Genomic DNA, 22,436 nt, shown 5'->3' with positions numbered 1-22,436 from the left:
CATCAGGATTCAAGCAAGCCGGGCCGATGAGGCTGAAATGCCAGAAACCGGTCCCCGGTAGCTTGTCTCCTTCCCAGTGTAAGAATTGGCTTGGTAGTTTGGTTTGCCCTGTTCCCATCATGCACTGGGACAGGAACAGACTAATTTGCATATAGCCAGGTTCTGAAGCTGGGATGGTGCAGTGAGCTAAAAAACGGTGATGGATCAAGCCCTGATCTCTTGACTGGGTAGGAGTATTCTGCATCATTCAGAAACTCTGTCCATCACCTTTTCCAAAATTGATTTTATCCACACTATATGTGGGAGGGTATACTCAGACGTGAGTCCCTAGCTCATTGCACCATCAGGATTCAAGCAAGCCGGGCCGATGAGGCTGAAATGCCAGAAACCGGTCCCCGGTAGCTTGTCTCCTTCCCAGTGTAAGAATTGGCTTGGTAGTTTGGTTTGCCCTGTTCCCATCATGCACTGGGACAGGAACAGACTAATTTGCATATAGCCAGGTTCTGAAGCTGGGATGGTGCAGTGAGCTAAAAAACGGTGATGGATCAAGCCCTGATCTCTTGACTGGGTAGGAGTATTCTGCATCATTCAGAAACTCTGTCCATCACCTTTTCCAAAATTGATTTTATCCACACTATATGTGGGAGGGTATACTCAGACGTGAGTCCCTAGCTCATTGCACCATCAGGATTCAAGCAAGCCGGGCCGATGAGGCTGAAATGCCAGAAACCGGTCCCCGGTAGCTTGTCTCCTTCCCAGTGTAAGAATTGGCTTGGTAGTTTGGTTTGCCCTGTTCCCATCATGCACTGGGACAGGAACAGACTAATTTGCATATAGCCAGGTTCTGAAGCTGGGATGGTGCAGTGAGCTAAAAAACGGTGATGGATCAAGCCCTGATCTCTTGACTGGGTAGGAGTATTCTGCATCATTCAGAAACTCTGTCCATCACCTTTTCCAAAATTGATTTTATCCACACTATATGTGGGAGGGTATACTCAGACGTGAGTCCCTAGCTCATTGCACCATCAGGATTCAAGCAAGCCGGGCCGATGAGGCTGAAATGCCAGAAACCGGTCCCCGGTAGCTTGTCTCCTTCCCAGTGTAAGAATTGGCTTGGTAGTTTGGTTTGCCCTGTTCCCATCATGCACTGGGACAGGAACAGACTAATTTGCATATAGCCAGGTTCTGAAGCTGGGATGGTGCAGTGAGCTAAAAAACGGTGATGGATCAAGCCCTGATCTCTTGACTGGGTAGGAGTATTCTGCATCATTCAGAAACTCTGTCCATCACCTTTTCCAAAATTGATTTTATCCACACTATATGTGGGAGGGTATACTCAGACGTGAGTCCCTAGCTCATTGCACCATCAGGATTCAAGCAAGCCGGGCCGATGAGGCTGAAATGCCAGAAACCGGTCCCCGGTAGCTTGTCTCCTTCCCAGTGTAAGAATTGGCTTGGTAGTTTGGTTTGCCCTGTTCCCATCATGCACTGGGACAGGAACAGACTAATTTGCATATAGCCAGGTTCTGAAGCTGGGATGGTGCAGTGAGCTAAAAAACGGTGATGGATCAAGCCCTGATCTCTTGACTGGGTAGGAGTATTCTGCATCATTCAGAAACTCTGTCCATCACCTTTTCCAAAATTAACCATTGCAGTACCAACACAATGAAAGAATATTAGAACATATGAAGAAGAAGAATTATATATCCTGTATGATTTAAAGGTCTTCATCCCCGGGAACACCAAGCAATCTAAGCTCAGCAGAGGAACGGCTGTGCCTACTGTAGAATGTGATGCAGTCATCCAAGAAGCAACAGAACTTACACTTAAAACTAGCTTCAAATACTCTACCTCGTGTTAAAGTCCAATCGGGCAATAGAATCAAAGAGCACTCACAACCTTCAATCAGCTTCAACCTTTTAATTTTTTTACACTCTTTCAAAATCATAAAAAACCTCTACACTCATAGTTTCCCATTCAAATCTCCAATGCAGATTAAACCCTTGCCTATATTGCCAAAACGAACCTTGCCCAACTCAGATTATCAAGGCGTATGCCTCTCTCTTGTAACCTCTGTTTGCTTTCTCATTTGATAAGGTGTACTGCAAGTAATCAGCAAGTACCTGACCTGGACCAGGCCCATACCTGGAATTTTTGCCATATAAATAACAGTAACCTGGTCCTGATGATGGCCTAAATACTTCTACAGGCCGAAATGGCGTCGACTTTTGCAGCGAAAATTTCGGCACTATTTCCTCAAGGATACCCTACTTGACTGCTTTTTGTATATATTATCATTTATTGTTTGGGTATCCCAACTATGTAAATTTCACTCTTATTTGTTCTTTGTTTCACCCTTTCCTGTCTCTGTACATACTTCCTCACGTCACTTGCGCTGTCACAATTATTCATGAGCACTTGTGCGCAGTATTCCACAGGTTGCCATTCAATGTAACGCAGTGTCACCCTTCCATTTATTTGAATATATGAAGCTAAATATGACAAATATATGTATTTACTTAAGTACAATTTATGCTACCAAAAAAAGATGTGTCTCCATGGTTTTCTCCTTCTCTCCTTTCGCTCTCAGCAATTAATTGTGCTGCCTGAAACTGACCTTTACTTAATACCCTATGAGACATTGTTGTATGTTACAGACGATCGCCCTAGTCTCTTTAGGATTTATGGGCTACCTCCTTTAGTCTGATACTGCTTATGTATATTAGAGGCAGTGCCTTTGACTGTGTCACACATGGTGAGGGCAAGGTCAAGTTCGAGCAGTTTGCACTGCTCCTGCAGTCTGTACTGGCAGGGCTGCTGTCAGTAGTTTGCATGGGTCACCCAGGGTGGCACAAAACCGTGCTGCAACCCTGTAGACCCCTTTACTACCAATGCCCTGGGTACCTCTGGTACCATATACCAGGGACTTATAAGGAGGTAAAGTATTTGCCAATTTGGAATGATGAAGTAAAACATAACAGTTTTGGGAGAGAGCACAGGCAGTGGGTTTTAGTAGCTGAAGAGGCTCCCTTTCCCTAGGGATGGTGTGGTGATGCTTCGGCTGCTCAAATTGCTTACGTTAGCCATACTTAAGAGCCTATTTTTCTCATTATGGAGGGGCTTCTTTGGAATTGACACTGAACTGGGGTTCGGGTGAAACGTTTTTGAAGTAATAATATGTAATTCTGTTCAGAGATAGTGCTCTGGCTGACCTTGACGTAAGGCAGCAGACTGTATTCTCTGTAATAGAGAGACATGGTGGCTGTATATAAACAGAGTCTAGATTTGCTGGATAAGGCTGAGGCTTGGCCTGTTGTGTTGAGAGAAGCTGGGATGGAGGCTACATGCGCCTTAGCCTTGGATTGGCAGTAGATGAACTTTGGTTGGTTCTGCCTTATTTTAAGAGTTCCCTGGCCAGCGATGGGTTTAGGTCCTGTCAACTCAAGTTTGGGTTGACACTGCAGAGTAGGGACGGTATTGTGGTGGACTACATGTAGTGTGGCCTACCCTGGAAGCTGGCATGACTGAGCTTTTGTTTTCATTTGCTGCCTGTTGCTCCTGATGGTTCTAGTGTGCAGGCATGTCCTTAGGATCTTGAAGAGGTCATAAGGGACTTGGAACCGTCCTTTTTTAGGTCAACTGAGAAGGGGGGCTGATACTGGAGTGAGCCGTCTTCACGGACAAGCTAACAAAGCTGTTTCCCCGACTGCCTGGCTGTCCAATTGCTCTGCCCTCTTTCCCTACTCTACAGTCGCTCTCGCCCGGGGTGCCTCAACATGGCCTGTGACCTAAAATAGATACAGGATAGAGCATGATGGAGGCAGGTTAAAGCAAACGTGAGCTAGCTCCCCAGAGGCACGACCACGCCCTTTCCTTTCTGTCGAGGGAGTTCTGGCAGTGAAGATGGCTGGGCTCAATGCCTGATGGTGTGTGAGTTGTGTGGCTGTATAACTATGTGGGATTGGATGCTGCTGTGAATTAGGCTAGAACTGTTGGCATCAGAAACTCCTTCTTCTGGAATGGGAAAGGTAGCCTCTTCTAAGATAGACTAAGGTAGGCTATGGTAGACTATTCCTTTGTGGCCAATGCCAATCCCAGTCTTTTTAGGACTCTCTGGGCTCGCCAGGATATGTGCGCTCTGAATTGTTTGGGCTTTGGGCCAAAGGGCAATGAGAGGTGCAGTGTAGCCAGGGTGGGGTTCCTGTGAGGTTCCTGTAGGATCCCTGTGATCCTATAAGCTTATTCTTGTGTATTCTTCCACGAAGTTCAGGGCGCCACTGGGCCACTGAGGCAAGCTGGCCCCTGTTAGGGCAGTTGGAGGCGGTATAGGGCAGGGGTAGAAGCTAGCGGCGTTGAGTGGGCTAGTTGGCTGGTGGTGGGCAATGGAAGGGGGCAAGGGGTGGAAGGAGTGGGAGAGCTTATGTGGTGCAAACTGTCCGATCCCTAGAATGGCTGTTTCCGCACCTTGTAGTCTTTGATCTACCTTGGCTGAACTGCACATCTTGTAATCAGGAACTCTGATTTCAATCCAGGCTTCCCAGCTTAATCAAACTGTGTGATCCTAAACATATCCTTTTATTCACTCTGCCTCCGTATCCATGATTATTACATTTGAGATCACCTTAAAATAATTCAGTATGTTATGTGCATTGTACAATTTTTTCTATTGTATATGGTTTAACAGAGCAAAATAATGCTCCACCTCGAACAATAAAGGCATATATAAGGCACAAGAAACTGACTTGCCACTTGTTTGTGTAATAAAATCATTTGGGCTGAAGGTGTGTGGCTCATTAACTCTAATAGAGGCCACCAAGTGGAGTGATATAATCTCATATGCGAAAGTGAAGTAATCTAAAATACCCATTTCTAATTTAAAAGATTGGACATCAGCCATAAAGAAAGTGACAGTCAGTAACATTTGTGGCATGAGTGGCAGCAATTCTAAACTGAGCCAGGAACTGTTCTCCTCAGCCTCCATGATGCTTCTCCTCCAAACATGATTCAACACAAATGTGGCCGCCAAGAATTATGAGACCGGCCATCATCACCTCACTTCCACTGCTGTATTTGCACGAGTAGCGAGGTGGAAAAATCTTGCCTTTTGTGTGCATGGCACGCAGTCTCAAGGCCTATGCGCACCAGACACCCACACGCCGAGCACAGACTGCCAGTGTGAGCTACCACTGTTTTATAACGTGGGCTATGATTACAGTGACCTACTATGTGAAACATACCACACGTGCTGACAGCTTCGCCCACATCACTCAATGCGGGGCCTGGATAAAATTGTCCCACCCGCCCCTTTCCGGATAGGAGCGATAGGAACACAAAGTGCAAATCACACTGGAGTAATAACATTTTTGCGTCGAGTTCTATATGGACTGAATCTGTAGTTGAATGTACTGTTAAAAAACTAAAAAACAGACCACTCCATTTTTATTTGTTACGCAAGTCACATATCTTATCTTTAGAAATTAAAAGAGTGCAGTTTTCTAGGGGAGCCCTTCTAACAGGTCTGAAGTTGTTAAATGGTTAATGGTAGCTGCCTGTTTGAGTGTCTTCCTTGCACAAACCATGATGTGGTAACCCATTTTTCCACCACAGCCCCATACAGCACACTGTAAACTGGCACCTGGGGTTTGTGTTAGGGGCAGGGCAGGTAGCTGATGCAGGGGTGTAACATAAGTCCCATGGATTGGTGGGGCCACCAGGTTTCCCCACCCAGCAGGGGCCCCTCATCCACCTATCCAGTGACAGGACCATTTGGCCAAAAGATAAGCAGCACCAGCTGCTGTTTGGCTGCAGCCTCCAATGTGTGATATCCTTGGCTAGTAGTTTTTAACCTTTTTGAAGGGAAACGTCCTTTGAGACAGGGCCAGAATCATCCTGTGCCTTCACAGTGCAGGCAACAGAACGAATGTGTCTTTAGCTCACAATCGTTCTGCACGTAAATCGTTAAAACGACTTGCTTAAAGGGGGTGAAATGGTGGAGTAGTGTTGGAATTAAAGTCCAACACCTACGCTACTGTAGCACAGACTGGAGTTGGAAAAGTAAATTAAACTATTTTAATATCCAACACCCCCCTAAAGCAAGTTGTTAAAATGACTTGAGTGTAGAACAAATGTGTGCTAAAGACGCATTCGTAAAAATGACGGAGTTTCTAAGGCATGCATGAAAAACGCATATGGAATTCCACCATACATTTCTTTTGAATTCAGTGGGCCCTCACTGAATCATTACTGGAATCTGGGAACTCGCACTGACTTATTACTGAAAGCTGGAGAACCCCGGCCTAAGCAATTTCTATGACTTGAACTTCAAAACAATACACACAAATATAAAAAGTATACATCACTGCAAATACTCAAATATTGAAATATTGTTTCATTCATACTCAAATATATAAAAAGTGTTCCCGTTTTCAATGTTGCTTCATTTGTATATACTTTATTAATTTTAGAATGATTCAATTTTGCAAAACAGTTAATGACACCCTGAATAGGCTTCACCGACCTCCCACCGTCCTCGGAACTTCCGGTAAGAACCACTGCTTTACGCAGTAAACAGGAAGCAACAAAGTTGCAACAATCTTGGTTTATTGTTGCAATATAGCGGGGGGGGGGGGGGCTGTCAAAAAGGTGTCATTGTGACTCTCTCTGTCCCTGAGCGTGTGAGGTGGGGAATGGGAGAATGAAGAGAGTCAACTCGAGATGAAGACAAACAAATAAGGAAGAGAACGAGAGAGGACAATGAAGAAATGTCAAAAGAGCAAGAAGAGGGAAATAATGTATCAACAGACATGAGTGTAAAAGACAACTAAATGAGAGATTGGAGAGGGGTAGCAGGCAGAGAGTCAGGAGACAGTGCCTAATTTGAGTCTGTGTTTTCCGGTGCTCGGCACCTGCACCTAATTCTCCTTCTGTGCAGGGCGTTCCATTGAGTGGGCGGAGTCATAACAAGCTCAGCTCGCCATGAGCACAGCTCTACTGTGCAGCATGACGAGCTGAGCTCGTCACGAGCACCACGGCGCCACGTGCGGCCCCCCTCCCCTCCCGCACCGCGGGGGAATTAGCCCAGCGTGGAATGGGGTTAATCATAAATTTCATAAACATTAAAAATGACTATTAACTGCCACCCAAGCCATTCTTGGGGGGCCTGGAATAGTCCGGATTGTCACAACTGTAGGAGTGTGATAGTGGTCCACCCCCCCCCCCCCCCAACACCTTGAGACCTTCATGGGTGAGTAGCGTGCTTTATAAACCCTTTGATTGATTGATTGATTGACTATCATTGGCAGCACTTGCAGGGGCACTGAGCGATGCAAGCTGCAATGGCCTCCTAACAAGAGCCCCAGTGCTTCTTTTTTTTTTAACAAATTAAGCACTGTGATAGACAGGGGTTGCAAGTGCTAGGTGGGGGAAGCTAAGACCGAGGGAGAAAGTGAGAGACCAGACGTGGGAAAGGGAAGAGACGACCAGTGGAAGATAGGAGCTGGAGATAACACAAACAGATCAGTATTTGAGAGGGACAAGTTATAAAGAAGCTGTGTGTGTGTGTTTGTTAGATCAAGAGAGCGGAGCACAGCAGGGTTACAGTGTGACAGAGAAGCAATAGGGGAATAGGGACAGAGGAACTGAGAGGATATTATAGAGGGAGGGGCGTGTGAAATTGGTGATAAAGAAAAAGCTGGCTTGGAACGAGAGGGAGACATGTGTTAGATAAAGAGACGGGCGAGAAAGTAGGAGGTAAAAAGACGGGTACAATAGAAAAGCGAAAGAACAAAGACAACTACAGAGAGTAGGCAGAGGTGAAGAAGAGGAAGAGAGGAGGGGGTATGAAAAAAGAGGCGGAATGAGGAAGACAGGCGAGGGAGGGGAGATGTTTTCCTTGTCACTGAAAGTAAATGAAGATGTAGTCCACCCCTTCAGTGGAGCTCCAGGCAGGGGGGGAGGTAACAGAGGCTCCTGCATCCCTGCAGTGCGAGGCCCCCTTAACTTACCTTGGGGGAGGTGCTTTGGCTTCATCACGTCAGTGACCCAACGTTGGGGTGCTTTGAAGCAGTTCAGTTTACATGATATGGAACGTTGTCACTGGAAATCACTTCTTCACCATATTTTAGAAAATATAAGTTAAATGCATAATACAAGGGTGAAACAGGGGCATGCAATGCACCATGTTTCGCTTTAATGTGGTATTTCAGTGGAACTGAAAACAATGGATTAAGAGGTGTAGGAAAAATGTAATCCATTACTTGCCGGTAATCTTCATTATTGAATAAGCGTGCTTTAGATGTTCGCCTTTTCCCTTATGAACTGTAAGTAACTTTCTTCCTGCCTCTAAGATGAAGCATCTCGCTCTGAGGCAATGTGACTTGGTGATGACGCGTGTCTCTTGAATTTCCCGCCTTCCTTCCCGTGGATGGGTGCCCTGACGGGCTGTCTGCTCCTGGGTGCGGTGACACTTGACTCGCTGTCTGCAGGTGCCCCCTTCCCTTACCCTTCAGCCCCCTCCCTGCGGGAGCCCCAGTCCCCGCCCCCTGGGAGTCACGTGCCATGGGCCGGGGAGTGAGGGGAGGGGGGCTTCCAGGAGTTGAGAGCAGCAGGTCCTCCTCGCCTCACTTCGCTACAGTCCCGGGCGCGCGGCACACGGTGCCCGGGAGCACTGGCATGGAGCCGCTGCGCTGAACGCCCTGCCTGGCCGCTTCCCATGGTCTCCCCTGCTGCTGTCGCGGGAGGATGAGGCTCATCCTCGTCTGCACAACTTTCTGGGCATCACTTCTGGCTACCGGTAAGAACTACATATACTCCTCATCTCCCTAAAACCCGCGGCACTTCTGAGGAGCGGGTTGTCAGCACGCACGATGCCCCTGGTCGTCTGCCCACTAGCAGTAAAATTCCCTAAGGCATCCAGAAAGGCTGCGCAGTCAGTACTGTCGTGGGATCAGTACCCAAAGCACAGAACCGAGCGCAACACCTTTCCAGTCTACGCATGCCTTACATGTGTTGTACATACCATTATGGTTGCTTTGAAAACGCGCAAGCCTTACCGCACGGAATAATACCGCGCGGTAAATAGAGTATTGCGATACGCGCAGTGAACACAGAAATGTTAGAATTCCCCAGCCCCGGCGGAGCAGAAACAGCTCGCTGAGAAGTCCCCGCCGGCTCTTCACGGTTTCTTAGCAGCCTGAAGTGTTTCAGTTTAACGTGCGTCTGCTAAGAGGCACGCGCCTGCTTTCCAAGACAGAGGGAAGGCTGGAGTATGCCTTACAGATGTAATTGTGCATGCCAAAATAGTAATTAAATCATCTGTAATTAGTAGTTAAGTAAACCCTGCTGGCTGGGATAAGGCAGCGCTGGAAAGCACCGAGGCTCTGAGACGCTTAAGCAGGACGGTTAACCCATTACGCTAATGGCTTCTTGAACGACGCGCGCGTGCGGCAGTTCCTTGTTTTATTATTGGCTGTCAGCTGTATGTGCGCGCGTGTTTAACCTGTGACCCGCTGCCTCAAACTGTCGGGTCTAGAACGCCGCCTCGTGCCCTGGTCGTAAGCATGGTTCTGATATCCGCGCGCTTCTATCACCTGCCCGCACCTGCAGCCTCGCGGGCAAATTAGATAAGTTACTCCATGGGGGAACGTGCATCGCCCCGCATTGCTTCTGGCGTTGAAGAAACGCGAAGAAAAAACAATACGTCTTAAAAACCCCTATATATAAAATAGAATCTAAGAGGAGTCCAGGCGTTTGCCTAGATGGAATGGGACTGTCCGAAAGAGGACAGTGTGGTCTGCCCGTGTCAGAGGATGCCTAGGGGTCTGCTGAGGCGCGAGGACCTGAGCCGGGCTTTGTGTTTCCTTGCAGGCTGCGCTCTGCAGATCCAGTGCTACCAGTGCGAGGAGTTCCAGCTGAACAACGACTGCTCGTCCCCCGAGTTCATCGTGAACTGCACGGTGAACGTGCAGGACATGTGCCAGAAGGAAGTCATCGAGAACAGCCAGGGTGAGTGCCGGCTGGCCCCGCCGCTCCTCGTCTCCCCCTGCACAGATGACGCGTTGAACTGGCGCGCTGTACCTGCTCTGCACCTGCTGCGTGCGGTAGCTTTCCTCTGCCTGGCGTTAAGCTAAAGCGCGGCGTGTGTAGTCTTTCAGGCATTTCTGCGCGCAGAGGTCTTGTCTGTCTTTGCCATGGTATATAGGTGCGAGCTTGTATATGCAATGTTTTTATCTCATCTTTTCTGTCGTTTTATGCCCTTTCACTCTTATATAGATCGATGGATAGCGACATATATGCCAATATTAATTTAAAAAAATGCGTTGATAATAACATCTCTTTTGTGTTTGGGAGCTGGCCAGCGCAGTGCATGAAACATGCAAAGTTCTCTAATGCCCTCAGGGATATCTAACTGCTGTTTTTTTCTTAATTCCTGTGTGTGTCTTCTTGTGTGTGTGTATGTGTGTACGTCTGTGCATGTATTTGATGCTGTGTGTGATGACGCTGTGGAGCAGTCACGAAGGTATTTATGAGTATGTTGTTAAGTAATACTTATGTAGTGATCTTTTACATACTCTGACATGAGTCTGTGATTTGGCCCCAAAACACAGAAAATGGGAAAATTCAGGGACTATTTATACACTTTTGGTACAAATAGAAATTATTTAAGCCTCGTTGCACTTATACGAATATAGTGCTGGGTGTTTGGGGGTTTGTTCCGACCTTTGGGCATTGTCCTCCTTGTGTGTTTTTTATCTGTCTCTGTAAGTTGGTGCCTGTGGTGTATTTGCGGAACACTGTGTCTGCGTGCTATTTTCTCTGTGGGCAAGGCTTATTCTGTGCTCGTGTTTGCCCCAGTTTGTATCAAGCTCTGCATGTGTGTGCTGGTTTCTTTCTTGTTTGGCATGTCTTATTAAGTTTATGTCCGATTGGGTGCGCCTGGCTCAGTGCGTTTGTTTCTGCATGTGTAGTTGTTGAGTGTGTGCATGCCTCTGAATATCTGCTTGACTGTGATTGCAGCACACATGTCTGGGTGTGTATGAAAGAGAGATAGAAAAATACAGAGAGGGACCTCTGTATTTCGTTTTGTTATTGGGTCAGCAGAGCACTAGTTCTTACCTGTGTCTCAGCTTTTCACGCTCTAGCTGTTAGAAATGTTAGCATGCAGTACAATTTAGAGGCATGTCACGGTGTCGATCTGTTACATAAGGACAGCTTTTCTCTAAATTATTACGAAATGCAGAGTTATTCAAACTCCTTGTGCATGCAGGTGCTATTTGAAATACCAACTCTGCTCTGGAAGTCACTTCAAGAGATGAGTCCCAGCAGATGCTTCTAGTAAGGAGAGCCCTATTTTTGGGATATGGTTGAGGACTCCCACCCATTAGCAAAGTCATGTCTTATATAGAAGAAACATGGAGTGTCTGCTGAGAGTGTCTGTCCTTTCCTTGGTATAGTGTCGAGCAAGGCGACCAAGGGTGCTTAAAGCAAGCATTGGAAGCCTCGATCTGCTGCCTTCTATACAATGGTGATTTCATCCCCTAATGTCTGAGATTGGTGATAAATGCAAGCTCCAGCTGGAGCGCTCTGAAAAGAGCAAGAATGCTGTACTGTAGCCAACATTTCAAGACCCTTAGTGCAAAACACAGAAATGGACACACGGCATGCTGCTTGAATTTTAAAACACAGCAATAATGAGGGCTCAGTAGGTTTTTCATGTATCGGGTCCCTGGTGCCACTGCACCTGCTGCACCAATGGGCACTGCGCCCTCACAATAATATGCAATTAGAACCAACTGAAGGATATTAAATGTTCACCTTTTAGCCCCCCCCCCCTTTCATTCTCTATTACTACCTACATTCTTTTGTTCTTTAACCTTCAATGCTTTTCAAGCCAAATGGTGTGGCTCTAGGGCATAGAATAGAGCTAAAAATAACACAATAAATGAAAAATTAAATACTACAAACTGCCTTCAGTATTGGAGCGCCACTAAAGGATGAGTGCTGTTTTTGAGCGATATTGGTCTATACAAGTTCTGGAACAACTGTGGTGACCGTGTCTGATAAATACAGTTGTCTAGTTATACAATCCATTTTTTGATAATTAGGAACGAAAGAAGACATCTGCAAACCGAATGTGCAAAATAAATATATATATATATATATATATATATATATATATATTTTTTTTTTTTTTTTTGCACTGACGAAGCCTGCAAAGGCGAAACGCGTCTGCGAGGGGTGAGGGGGGTTCTGGTGATTAAAAATTTTGCAAACGGATACCAGTGTGCTGGCCCCTTCTTCCTTCTGAAAACCGCATGGTACCAGGAGTTGTGTAGTTATATATATATATATATATATATCTCCCAAGTAATTTTGTAGCAAAAGAATAGGTTCAAGATACATCTTGATGGCACAAACATTGGTTTTTCTTCATCCAAAAACCAAAAAACTGCCACATAATGTCAGAAATAAAGATAGAAAAATACGTTTAGTGTACAGCTCAGTGGCATAGTTTTACTGAACGCCTCTTAATTATAATAGATGTCATATATCTCTCTGAACTAGCAGTACTCAAAATAAAAGTTGTTATTCTGACCCCTCACAAAGGTATGTTACAAGATTGAGTGGCTCCTATTAGATTAACACCCATGATTTTCAAGATAGACTCCTATCTTTGTATTGGACTATCGTCCTTGAACCCCCTTGCCAACTTTACTAAACAAAATATTACTCGCTTTATTACCTTAGAAATATGAATGATTGTGTCAATATTCTGTGATTGGAACTTGTAACCCGCATGCCACATACAATTTTTGCAGGAGACACTACTGACTGTTGTGTCTTACCAGCTCAATTCTCAAGGCATTTGCCTCAATAATATTAACCTGTTTAAGCCCTCGAGAGGATGTCCTTCTAATAATAAACATGCAAATGAACCTTGTTTCCCGTATACACCCAAGGGTCCAGCTAATATACACATCTGAGAGACAAAGAACGAAATATCAAATCTTTCTAGGTGTTGTTAATGTCTCTCTGAAACGCTGCCAGGGACAGACAGGAGTACTGAAGGTTAGCTCTTAATTTGATTTGTTTAATGCTGCCATTCCACCCAGAGCAGGGAAATTTATTGAGGAAAATGGCTTCAAATACTAAGATCCACTTGCAGAACAAATTTATCCGGAAGCCGTTTTCTTCATTTTGGCAGACAGACAACTTTTCCAAGGCAAGCCCTTATGGATGATAGTCTGCCTGCCCGTCCTCTAATTTTCTATCACTGTGGACAAATTGTGGGATATCTTGGACTCCACTTATGGAAACAAACTATACAATTTATTTGAATGAAACCCACACTCCTGGCCATTAGGTGACTTACGCAAACTACATTTTCTGTTAACAATATCAAATTCAGATGCTCTGGTTACCTCGTCTTTCTCCCATCTCACTTATAAACTGCTAATTTAAAGTTGAGGCATGGCTACTTGGAAGTGGATCACACTCACAATTTGTATGTGCTGTTAAAGTAAATCAGCGGTGTAATCTGCTATTATCTAAGATTTAGTTGCGGCCCGAAAGTCACACGCAAAAGTTACATGTTTACTTTTTTGGGTCTTCTCAGATTATTACCCATTAGTTGTTTGTAAAATCAGACCTCTTGCTTTGGGTTCAATTATCATTAGACAATTCATTTTTTGGGGCATACAATAGTGAATTTGAAACTCCTTTTCCATAATCCAAGACCTTAAACAATTGACTATCAATCCTCAGAAACTGCATTCTCGTGACATACCCTGATTGCATATCTGACTGCTGGCATTTGGCCCTTTTGGCGCTCATCAAGATTTTGCAGTAAATTGATTAAGATTTTGTGAAGGCACACTTAGATTGAGCAGACATACTTATGCAAGTAAATATTTGTGTGTGAACTACTCCATTAACAACAAATTAATAATTGTTATTTTTGTGATAGTTGAGCTTTTTGGAGGAAATTTGATTTCCATCACTATGTTAATTATACACAGAAGAGTGCATTGGGTGGGTGTTATAGAGGTTTAAGAACCACCAGAATTTAAAGTTCGTATTTTGAGGTTATTCGACTCCACACTATTGGAACCATCGGTGCCCAATACGGCTTGAAGTCCCGATTTCATGGCAGATTGGCAGGATACTACAGTACATGTCATGGAGTTCTATTCCAATCCTTTATAGTTATCTCATGTGGTTATCATGTGCAACTGGCATGGATCCGGTCCAATGCTGTAAACTCCTTTCCGTAGGCCGTTTAAAAGAGATTTCATTCGGCATTCTGATCTAATTCGCACATTTTTATGGTTTATCATAAAAATTGGAAAGTTCTTTAGCCTTTAAAATTAAAAATTCACTGCGGCCACCATTTTCAGCACTCTTTTAGAGGCCATTTACTCTTGCATGTTGTACTCTTCTTAGATTTCAGAAAATTGATTGCTGTTGTCCTCTTTTTTTAAGATAACTACATTTTGTACCTTTGCTGTGACCTGTAGGTTCCACAACACAAAATCATCTCCTGGAGCACAGAATTAATAGTGCATTTATGTTTTGTCCTCCTGGGCTTATGTTAGAGTCATGTGCTGCACATATTGTACATTTTGCTCTCCATAGCACTTGTCTCCACTCATTACAGGTACAAACCTCTGCTATAAGGCCTTGAGCTTGAATACATGTGATTTTTATCTGACCGCAACATTCTACCAGGGTAACAAACCTGCTACATCCTGCAAGGTTCCACAACATCTTAGTACTACCACTCCAGAAATCTATGTGTAATAATATTATCACTGGTTCAAATCTGTGTGGGGCGGACTCAGTTTTCATCCTTCTGTGGTCACTCACACGGACATCACATTACTGAACTGAATAATGATAACAAAATTATCTGTATGTCGAGACAATTGAGTATGTGTTTACGCCACATCAATGTAGTTATTGTTTTGCTCTCAAAAGCGGGTAAACCCGTTTGACTAGACCGGATCATTTGTACCATCACAACCAAATATAAAGATATCTTAGCACCAGGACAGTGCCAGCCTTTGAGGATTTCCGTATTTAAACCTAAAGACGTGCTTACTGTGCCCAATTAAATCACATGTTGAGTAGCGAACAGTGCAACTCAAATTAAGACAAGGTATGTGAAGGTGATCTTCATTTAACGTCTTGAAATCCTTGAGCCACAATGTTATTGCCATCAGGCTTTTACACATAAATTTCAATAGTTGTCTTCCCCATCACCCAGATACATGGTTGACACCACTGCCATTTGAACAATAAAATATTTTTAAACTTAATTTGGGGAGTAAAAAAAAAAGACAACAAATGAAGTGCCTCGCAGAATGTCCAAGAGCAACACGTTTGCTACCCTGTTCATGATGACCATGTAAATTACTGCAAATGTCATCAGGTTATATGTTCGATGACATTAGACTTTTCGTTCAAGCTCTCACTTTTCATGAGGTGTGGCGACATATTATGTAAGGTAAATGTGCACTCAATGAATCTAAATAAAGTCATAGTCATCCTGAAAATGTGTGAGGGTAGCTTTTCTTTCCCGGCCAACCCTTGGACTTCCCTGTTATTACATTAAGAAATATGTTGTAAGCAGGGCTCTAAGTGGGCAGGGTCCTGCCGGTTCCCAGCACCTGCAGTTCTTATAAGCAGATGCTGAGACGGGTCCCTATCGGGTTCTCAATTTTTGCCCTCACGGTGAAAAAAAACCCTTAACTCTGCAGCAGAGCCACCCTTCACTGCCTCTAATGTAACTTCAAGGAGACTTGTCTTAGTTCTTTTACGCTCATCATTTCAGAACTGAAGCATTTTCAATATTATATACAACAAAGCCATAGTTGCTGCTTATTTATCATATGCAACTAACAACTATTGACAAAGCCAATAGTCCTGGCTTGTTCTATGTATAATGTTACTGGTTGTATCATATATCTGGATACAATGACAGAAACGGCAAAATACCAGTCGGGCGGCGCACTATGCTAAACACAGATTTTTAGCTTACCTGTTTTTAAGTGACGCCAATAATTACGTCGGCCACGCCCCTTTAAGACCCCCTCCCCAGTTTTTTCATCCCACTTAAAGCCCTGTTCGTAAGGCATTCAGGTGTCTGCACAACAACGACTGTTAAAATGCCCTTCTACATTTAGATCCTCTATTGCACATTTTCTAGTCTCTCGAAATTGTGTGTTTTGGGGTATCTTTGCCAGGGTCTGTCCCAGGGCCGGGCTGGGAACCAAAACCGGCCCTGGCAAAGTGCTCTGCCGGCCCTCCCTCCCCACTCGGGGGGGGGGGGGGGTGGAGGTGCCGCTGAGCGCTTTGCTGCAAAACCGGCCCTGTAACAAAATCGGCCCTCAGGGACTCAAAACCGGCCCTCACCCTGGCGGCGCACCGGGGGATTGCCCAGTGCCTGCTATGGCCAGTCCGGGCCTGGCATGTCCCTCTCTGATTTTTGATGTGTGGTTCACCTGTGTGAAATTACTGAAGATGGGCGTCCCAGTCGCTTGCCACCGGCAGTTTCTTATCTGTGCCTGAGAGCTGAAAAGTCTTTTAGGCATTGATTTCCGGTTTATAAAAGGCTCTGGAGTTTCAAAAGTCGAGCCGAGTCTGTAAGCATTTTTTTGCATTTGCTTGACACAGCAATCTTGTAATTAGAGTTTTTTTCCTCTTGACTAAATACAGTAAAAGAGGGTTATAATTTAATTTTTATAGACTAGCCAATTTTGGCACTGGAGAAATATTGTGCTGTCGGGGAGCACAATGTGACAGATTTCCCCTGAAGCTTATTTACAAGTTAAGTGGTTTACGCTGATATAAAGTTCATGGTCGAAATGGGTAACATAATCGATCTATGCAGCCATCCCTTGCAATGTGCATTAATCTGTTTGTCTGTTTTGCAATAAAGGGGTCTGCTGATTTACGCTCCATGCTATGTGTACACTACAGTCATCAGTATGTAGGCAAAGGCTGTTTGCTTTCCTACATATTTTGTTGGTGCTCGTTAAGTTGAGGGATGGCTACTGCATATTGTGTACAATTTAAATTTAATTTCAGTCGAGGGCTTTCCATGGTGGATGTACTTACTGCAAGTGTGTGACCCCTCTTTAATTGAACTTTGAGAGCTGCTCCCACACTGTTGCTAAGCAGTGGGGTATCACAGGCCCCTGAGGTGCACGGAGTCCCCAAATCTAGAGGGGGCCTTCGACCCTTCAAGAGATCCCTTCTCAGCCCCCACGAAAGAATATGTGTTGGATAAGAGAAACTCGGGGGGCCTCTCGTCACATCATGAGAGGGACCCCCCCCCCACAGTCCCGTCATGACACTCTTGCTAAGGTAAAGCGATCTTGCTCAATGGCTGCCGAGCACACACTGGTACAGGCAGGTCCACTGGGATTCTGCGGCAGGAGAGGGCCAAATTATGTGGCATGGTTCAGTAAATAATGCAGCAAGAAAATACATTATTATGCTATAAAAGACATTAGTATACTGCGTAATACGGCACAATGTTTTTTTGTAGTTTTTCTTGTTACTTTGTTCTTTTTACTCTTGGTAGCACTGGGTGAACCTCATTAGTACCAATTTAACACCCAAATATAGCAATAAGCAACAGAAAGGTGACTAAGCAAAAGGCCTTCTACTGCTCCGAAACACATGGCGCTGTATTTATATTAGGTTTTGAACCGTTTGAGCAAAGAACATTTTTTTTGTTAAAAGCTTCAGAATATCCAGGAGATGATGGATTATGTGAGAGATGCAGCAAATCTATAATTATGAGAAAATCGCCGCACAATCGTCTAATTTCAGTGGCCCTGGGCAAATAGGGTAATGGTTGGTGTAAAGATGAAACCTCTGAGCGCTGAAAGCTTCCGTTTACCTACAGGATTGTCATACCAGGGGCAATAGAATTACTAATACCCTCACACTGCACTACAATTTGCACCAAACTCGATCTGGAATGACGAGATTTGTGATCTATAGAAATACCCTTTTCTAGATTTACACACACAAATCACATTACCGCTGTGGCTTCTGGACTTGTGCACACCTGTCCATTTAACCCCTTATAGGGCATAAGGGGTTAAACGATGCTAACAGGAAACCTCACTTGTCAGGCTTCCCTTACTCGGACAGAACAAACTTGCATGTACGGTCAAAACGTGCTGTTCAAATGACAGTGTTTGATCAAGGTGCAACAACAGAACCCAATAGAGATAAAGCCAGCTGAAAATATATTGTACAGTTCACAAGAAATCATTTAAAAGTTGTGCATGCACTTTGAAAAAGGTGTACAAAATGTAAAGAAAAAAGAGATTCACTTCCTCGTCTGCACCCCATTACATGCCGTGCCCTGCTCTATGCGACACAACTAACTAGACACAAAGCAGACGGGTCACTCCACATTACTGCCAGCTGTTTGGCAGCCCCTCACAACAATGCCCATGCATCTGTGTGCTGTTTCATTTTTAATACATCAGATGCACACAGGACTGTGCTGCGTAGCTCTACCACAACGTCCAGGTGTTTTTTGTGAATACAGCTGGGCAGACATCCTTTATAGGCATATTGTTTAATGGAGATTTGCTATAGCTTCCAGAATTATTTCCATGTTATCAGCGTCAACTCTTTTATGAGCGTTTGATTAACATGTTACAAAAATACATTACAAACCATTTTATATGACTTTAAAAAGAAGCCTAAACATACTATGTGGATGTGACTTTTTTTTTCATCGGCAAACAACTTGACTTCGGCTCGGAGAACCAAAAAAGTACTCCTTAGCAAACATCTAAAAAAAAAAAAATACATAAGAGCTAAAAGATAAAAAGTTAATTGCAATGCATCTCAGTAGTGAATATAATACATAAAAGTACACCGTTCATTACAATACCAGTAGATTAAAAAAAATTAGGGTCATATTGCATCTTTGTACAATAAAGCACTAAGAATACCTCCGCACACTGTTAGACATCACGGTTAGCACTTTCAGAGCTCATTTTTAGGTTCTTTCTGAGGTTTTTGCCACTGGAATATGTTTGAGCAGGGAGGTGCTCTAATGTGTTCTATCGTAAACAGTTGAAATATGTTCTTAACTAATTTTAAATTATTTGCATTGTAATGAATTGTGTATTTGTCCGACTTATTTTTAATGAAAACCAGTGAAACTTTTAGTTTTTGAAAAAAAAGTTAGTTAAAGGAGCTTTTCAGTGAGCATGTGATCGCTGTGTATATGTTACTATACTGACCAATTCATAAGAAATCTACCAACATGTCTAGTACTTTTTTGCAGGTAATGCTTAGCTGTGAAGTGTCTACACATGAGGAATGTAACAGTCATTGGCACTTTCTCTCAGTCATAAAACAAATCTCATGATCAAATCAAGCATATAATTGAGTCAAATATATAATTTGGATCATTTTAAGGATTTAAATCTGAATGTTATAGAATATAATAATTGTTCCTATTGTGATACCCATTTAACGTATTTACAGCTTCCAGTATATTTCTGGACAATGCATGTTTCGTCTTTTGACTTGTGAGAAGAGGAGGAAGATAAAAGGCTTAAATTAGAGTTTGGTGGTGTAGGAACGAAAGAGTTACAGTATGGAAGAGAAGGGCCTCACTCTTACGTTAGGGGGCTAATGACGATGTCGGGTGGACATAAGTCCACTCAACACATCTCGTTCCTGGGGCCGAACGACCTCTAGTCAGAGTTCTCGACCTCCTCATTAGGATGTGACCAAACACTGTTCGGTCGCATTCCTACATTGCCAAATCGGAGCATGTATTCTGGACGTAAACCGTCCGTAATACATGCTTCCATAGGGAAATGGGAGTTGTTGTTCATCCCTGCACCGTCTGGTAGGAACCTCAAGGTGCCTGCCACAAGGTGCAAGGATTAACATGCAGGCACCATAGGTGCCCCCTCAGCCACCAACCGGAGACTGCGCATCGCAGTGGGCCCTGCTGGGGGGGCCCCCAAACACACTTCCCAACATGGTTTTGATGTTGGACAGGCTGCCATGGAAACCATGTCTAAAATCGTGCATCATAATCCCAAGGGCAGAAAGGCCTGTCCTATGGGATTATGAGCCGGTTCCAATTGGCCGATGGGCTCCCTGCGGCCGTTGGAAGCCAGCTGGAATGACCAGCCAGATTAGTTTCTGACCGCCAGCATGGTAATGCTTAACTGCAACAAATGATGGACGGAATGCTGAATGAGTCAAACATTCACCCCCAGTCAAGAGAACTGGGTTAAATGCATTGTTCTTTTGCCCACTGCGCCATCCCAGTTTGGACCCAGCCATATGCAAATCAGTCTTGACCCTGTGCCTCATGGAAACAGTCCAGGCCGAACTGCCAAGCCAGGTCCTCCATGGGCCGCAAACAAGCATCCTGGGACCGGTTTCGGGGTATGTCACCCTTCATCAGCCAGGCTAGCATGAATCCAGTGGCACAGTGAGCAAGGGACCCACGTCTGGGCATACTCGTCCCACTTAGGGCGAAAAGTGTAACTGCAACAAATGATGGACAGGATGCTAAATGATTCAAACATTCACCCCAGTCAAGATATCTGGGTTAAATCCATTGTTCTTTTGCCCACTGTGCCACCCCAGTTTGGACCCAGCCATTTGCAAATCAGTCTTGACCCTGTGCCTCATGGCAACAGTCCAGACCGAACTGCCAATCCAGGTCCTCCCTGGACTGGAAACAAGCATCCTGGGACCGGTTTCAGGGTATGTCATCCTTCATCAGTCAGTCTAGCTTGAATCCAGTGGCACAGGGAGCAAGTGCCGGAAACCAATCGGCTCATTACGATGCAGCCCGGAAGTCAGAGCCTTTACAGGCCTCATTGTAATTGGCCTCTTACTGTCGTTAGGCAAAAAAAAATCTAGCAGCTAGAAGTTCACAGGTTTCTGTCTACACTTGGTAGCTGGCCTTCCCCAGAGAGAAAAATGCATCTGGTTCTTGAACAGCAATGCCAAAACAACATTACATTTACTGAATAAATAATTTCAAATTATAAAAACAATTTACTTAAGCTAGTGGAAATTGATTAAAAATGCAAACTTTGGTACTCTTTTCCATTCTTGCACTTTATGTTGGAGGTTTGACATTATTGTGGAGGTGAAATTCTATCTGTGGTCAAGATCGGAAGCTTCAGACTGACAGGGCTGCATGAGGTCTGATTTTTTGTTTTTACAAGCTTGCCGTAGCCTCAAATCTAGAAGCAAAAAGCCAAGAGTGGGCCTAACCAATGAGGTGGCATCTTCATGGGTTAGACTTGGTACCATGTTCAGATCATTCAAAAAAGATGAAAATGCTCTTCAACCTCTCCTCTCATATTCCAAAGGGTTTCATATGTCCAGGAAAGGCCCAGGTAAAAAAATGCATTCCACACTTCTCACACTTCTCAGGAGCATAAAGATAGAGTTACCACATGTTTTTTTCGGCAGCACTCAGCTTGTGGTTATACTGTGTGGTTTTCTTGCTGGCTGAAAATTCCTGGTGCTGTGTGCTTCTGTTGAGGTCATAAGGAAGCACTCACAAAAGAGGAAGCATGTTGCTGAGTCTTCCGCTTTCTCTTCATATTCTTCATCCTCTTTCCATTATCGTCCTCAATCTAAACTCTGCATGGAGAGTGAGGACTCTAGATTGAAGGGGTTGATTAGAGAGACTTTGCTGGAAATGGGGGACCCTGGTTGATTCTAATGGTGCCTGTTCCTGTGCAGTCTTCATTGACCGCAGTGTCGGAGGAAGAGGGTCCTTGCGAGCAGAAGGGCAAGTATATTACCAAGGATATGTTGCCTGAATTGATTAGACATGTGATGGTATACGTGGGGTTTCCAGATGATGAGGTACATGAGACATCCTCTGGTTACCTCCTGCACCGGTTTCGAAGTTTGGCACCTATTGATGTTCCGGTGCACCCCTACATTCAAGAAGTTCTCTAGCATGAATGGCAAGATCCTGACAAAATCATGTTGCTGCACTTTATGGCCAAGTTGTACCACTTGCAGGATATGAAAAGGATTTACCAGATTCTATTGCCATTGATTCTTTTGGGGCCAGCTTAGTGGGGAGGACGTCCATGGCAGAGGAAGCTGTGATTAAGGATTCTGTGGATAAGAAAGTCGATGCCTCCCTCTGGAAGGTGTATTCTGGCTCACATCTGGCCCTTTGAGCAGGGATCTATTGTACTTACGTGGCCCAGTCTCTGGTGATGGATATTAAGGCCCTGTTTAGGTCCTTGGATGATTATTCAATTGCTCTGGATTGCTGGAACATACAGAGTGACAGGTGGAATATCTTTCCGAAGTGTCCTTTCTCTGGCTTCAGCTGTCAGGAGAAATAAGTGTGACTGCTAGCTGGATTTAGTTCTGAAGGACTAGTGATTCTGCCCAGA

General features: G+C 44.5%; 1 protein-coding gene across 1 annotated transcript in view; it reads left to right on the top strand.

Annotated features, from left to right (window-relative positions):
- Positions 1-8,643: 8,643 nt before the first annotated feature.
- LYPD1 (LY6/PLAUR domain containing 1) overlaps positions 8,644-22,436 on the top strand; it is a 313,810-nt gene continuing 300,017 nt past the window's right edge. The window contains exons 1-2 of the mRNA XM_086957061.1: positions 8,644-8,791; positions 9,865-10,002. Coding sequence (XP_086813187.1) covers positions 8,740-8,791; positions 9,865-10,002 — 190 coding nt within the window. The 5' untranslated portion in view covers positions 8,644-8,739. The remainder of the gene's footprint in view (positions 8,792-9,864; positions 10,003-22,436) is intronic.

This window comes from Lissotriton vulgaris, chromosome 2_1 (genome assembly GCF_964263255.1).
Source record: "Lissotriton vulgaris chromosome 2_1, aLisVul1.2, whole genome shotgun sequence".
Classification (NCBI taxonomy): Eukaryota; Metazoa; Chordata; class Amphibia; order Caudata; family Salamandridae; genus Lissotriton; species Lissotriton vulgaris.
Note: the sequence above shows the minus strand (reverse complement) of the source record. Positions and strands in the feature narration are given on the sequence as shown.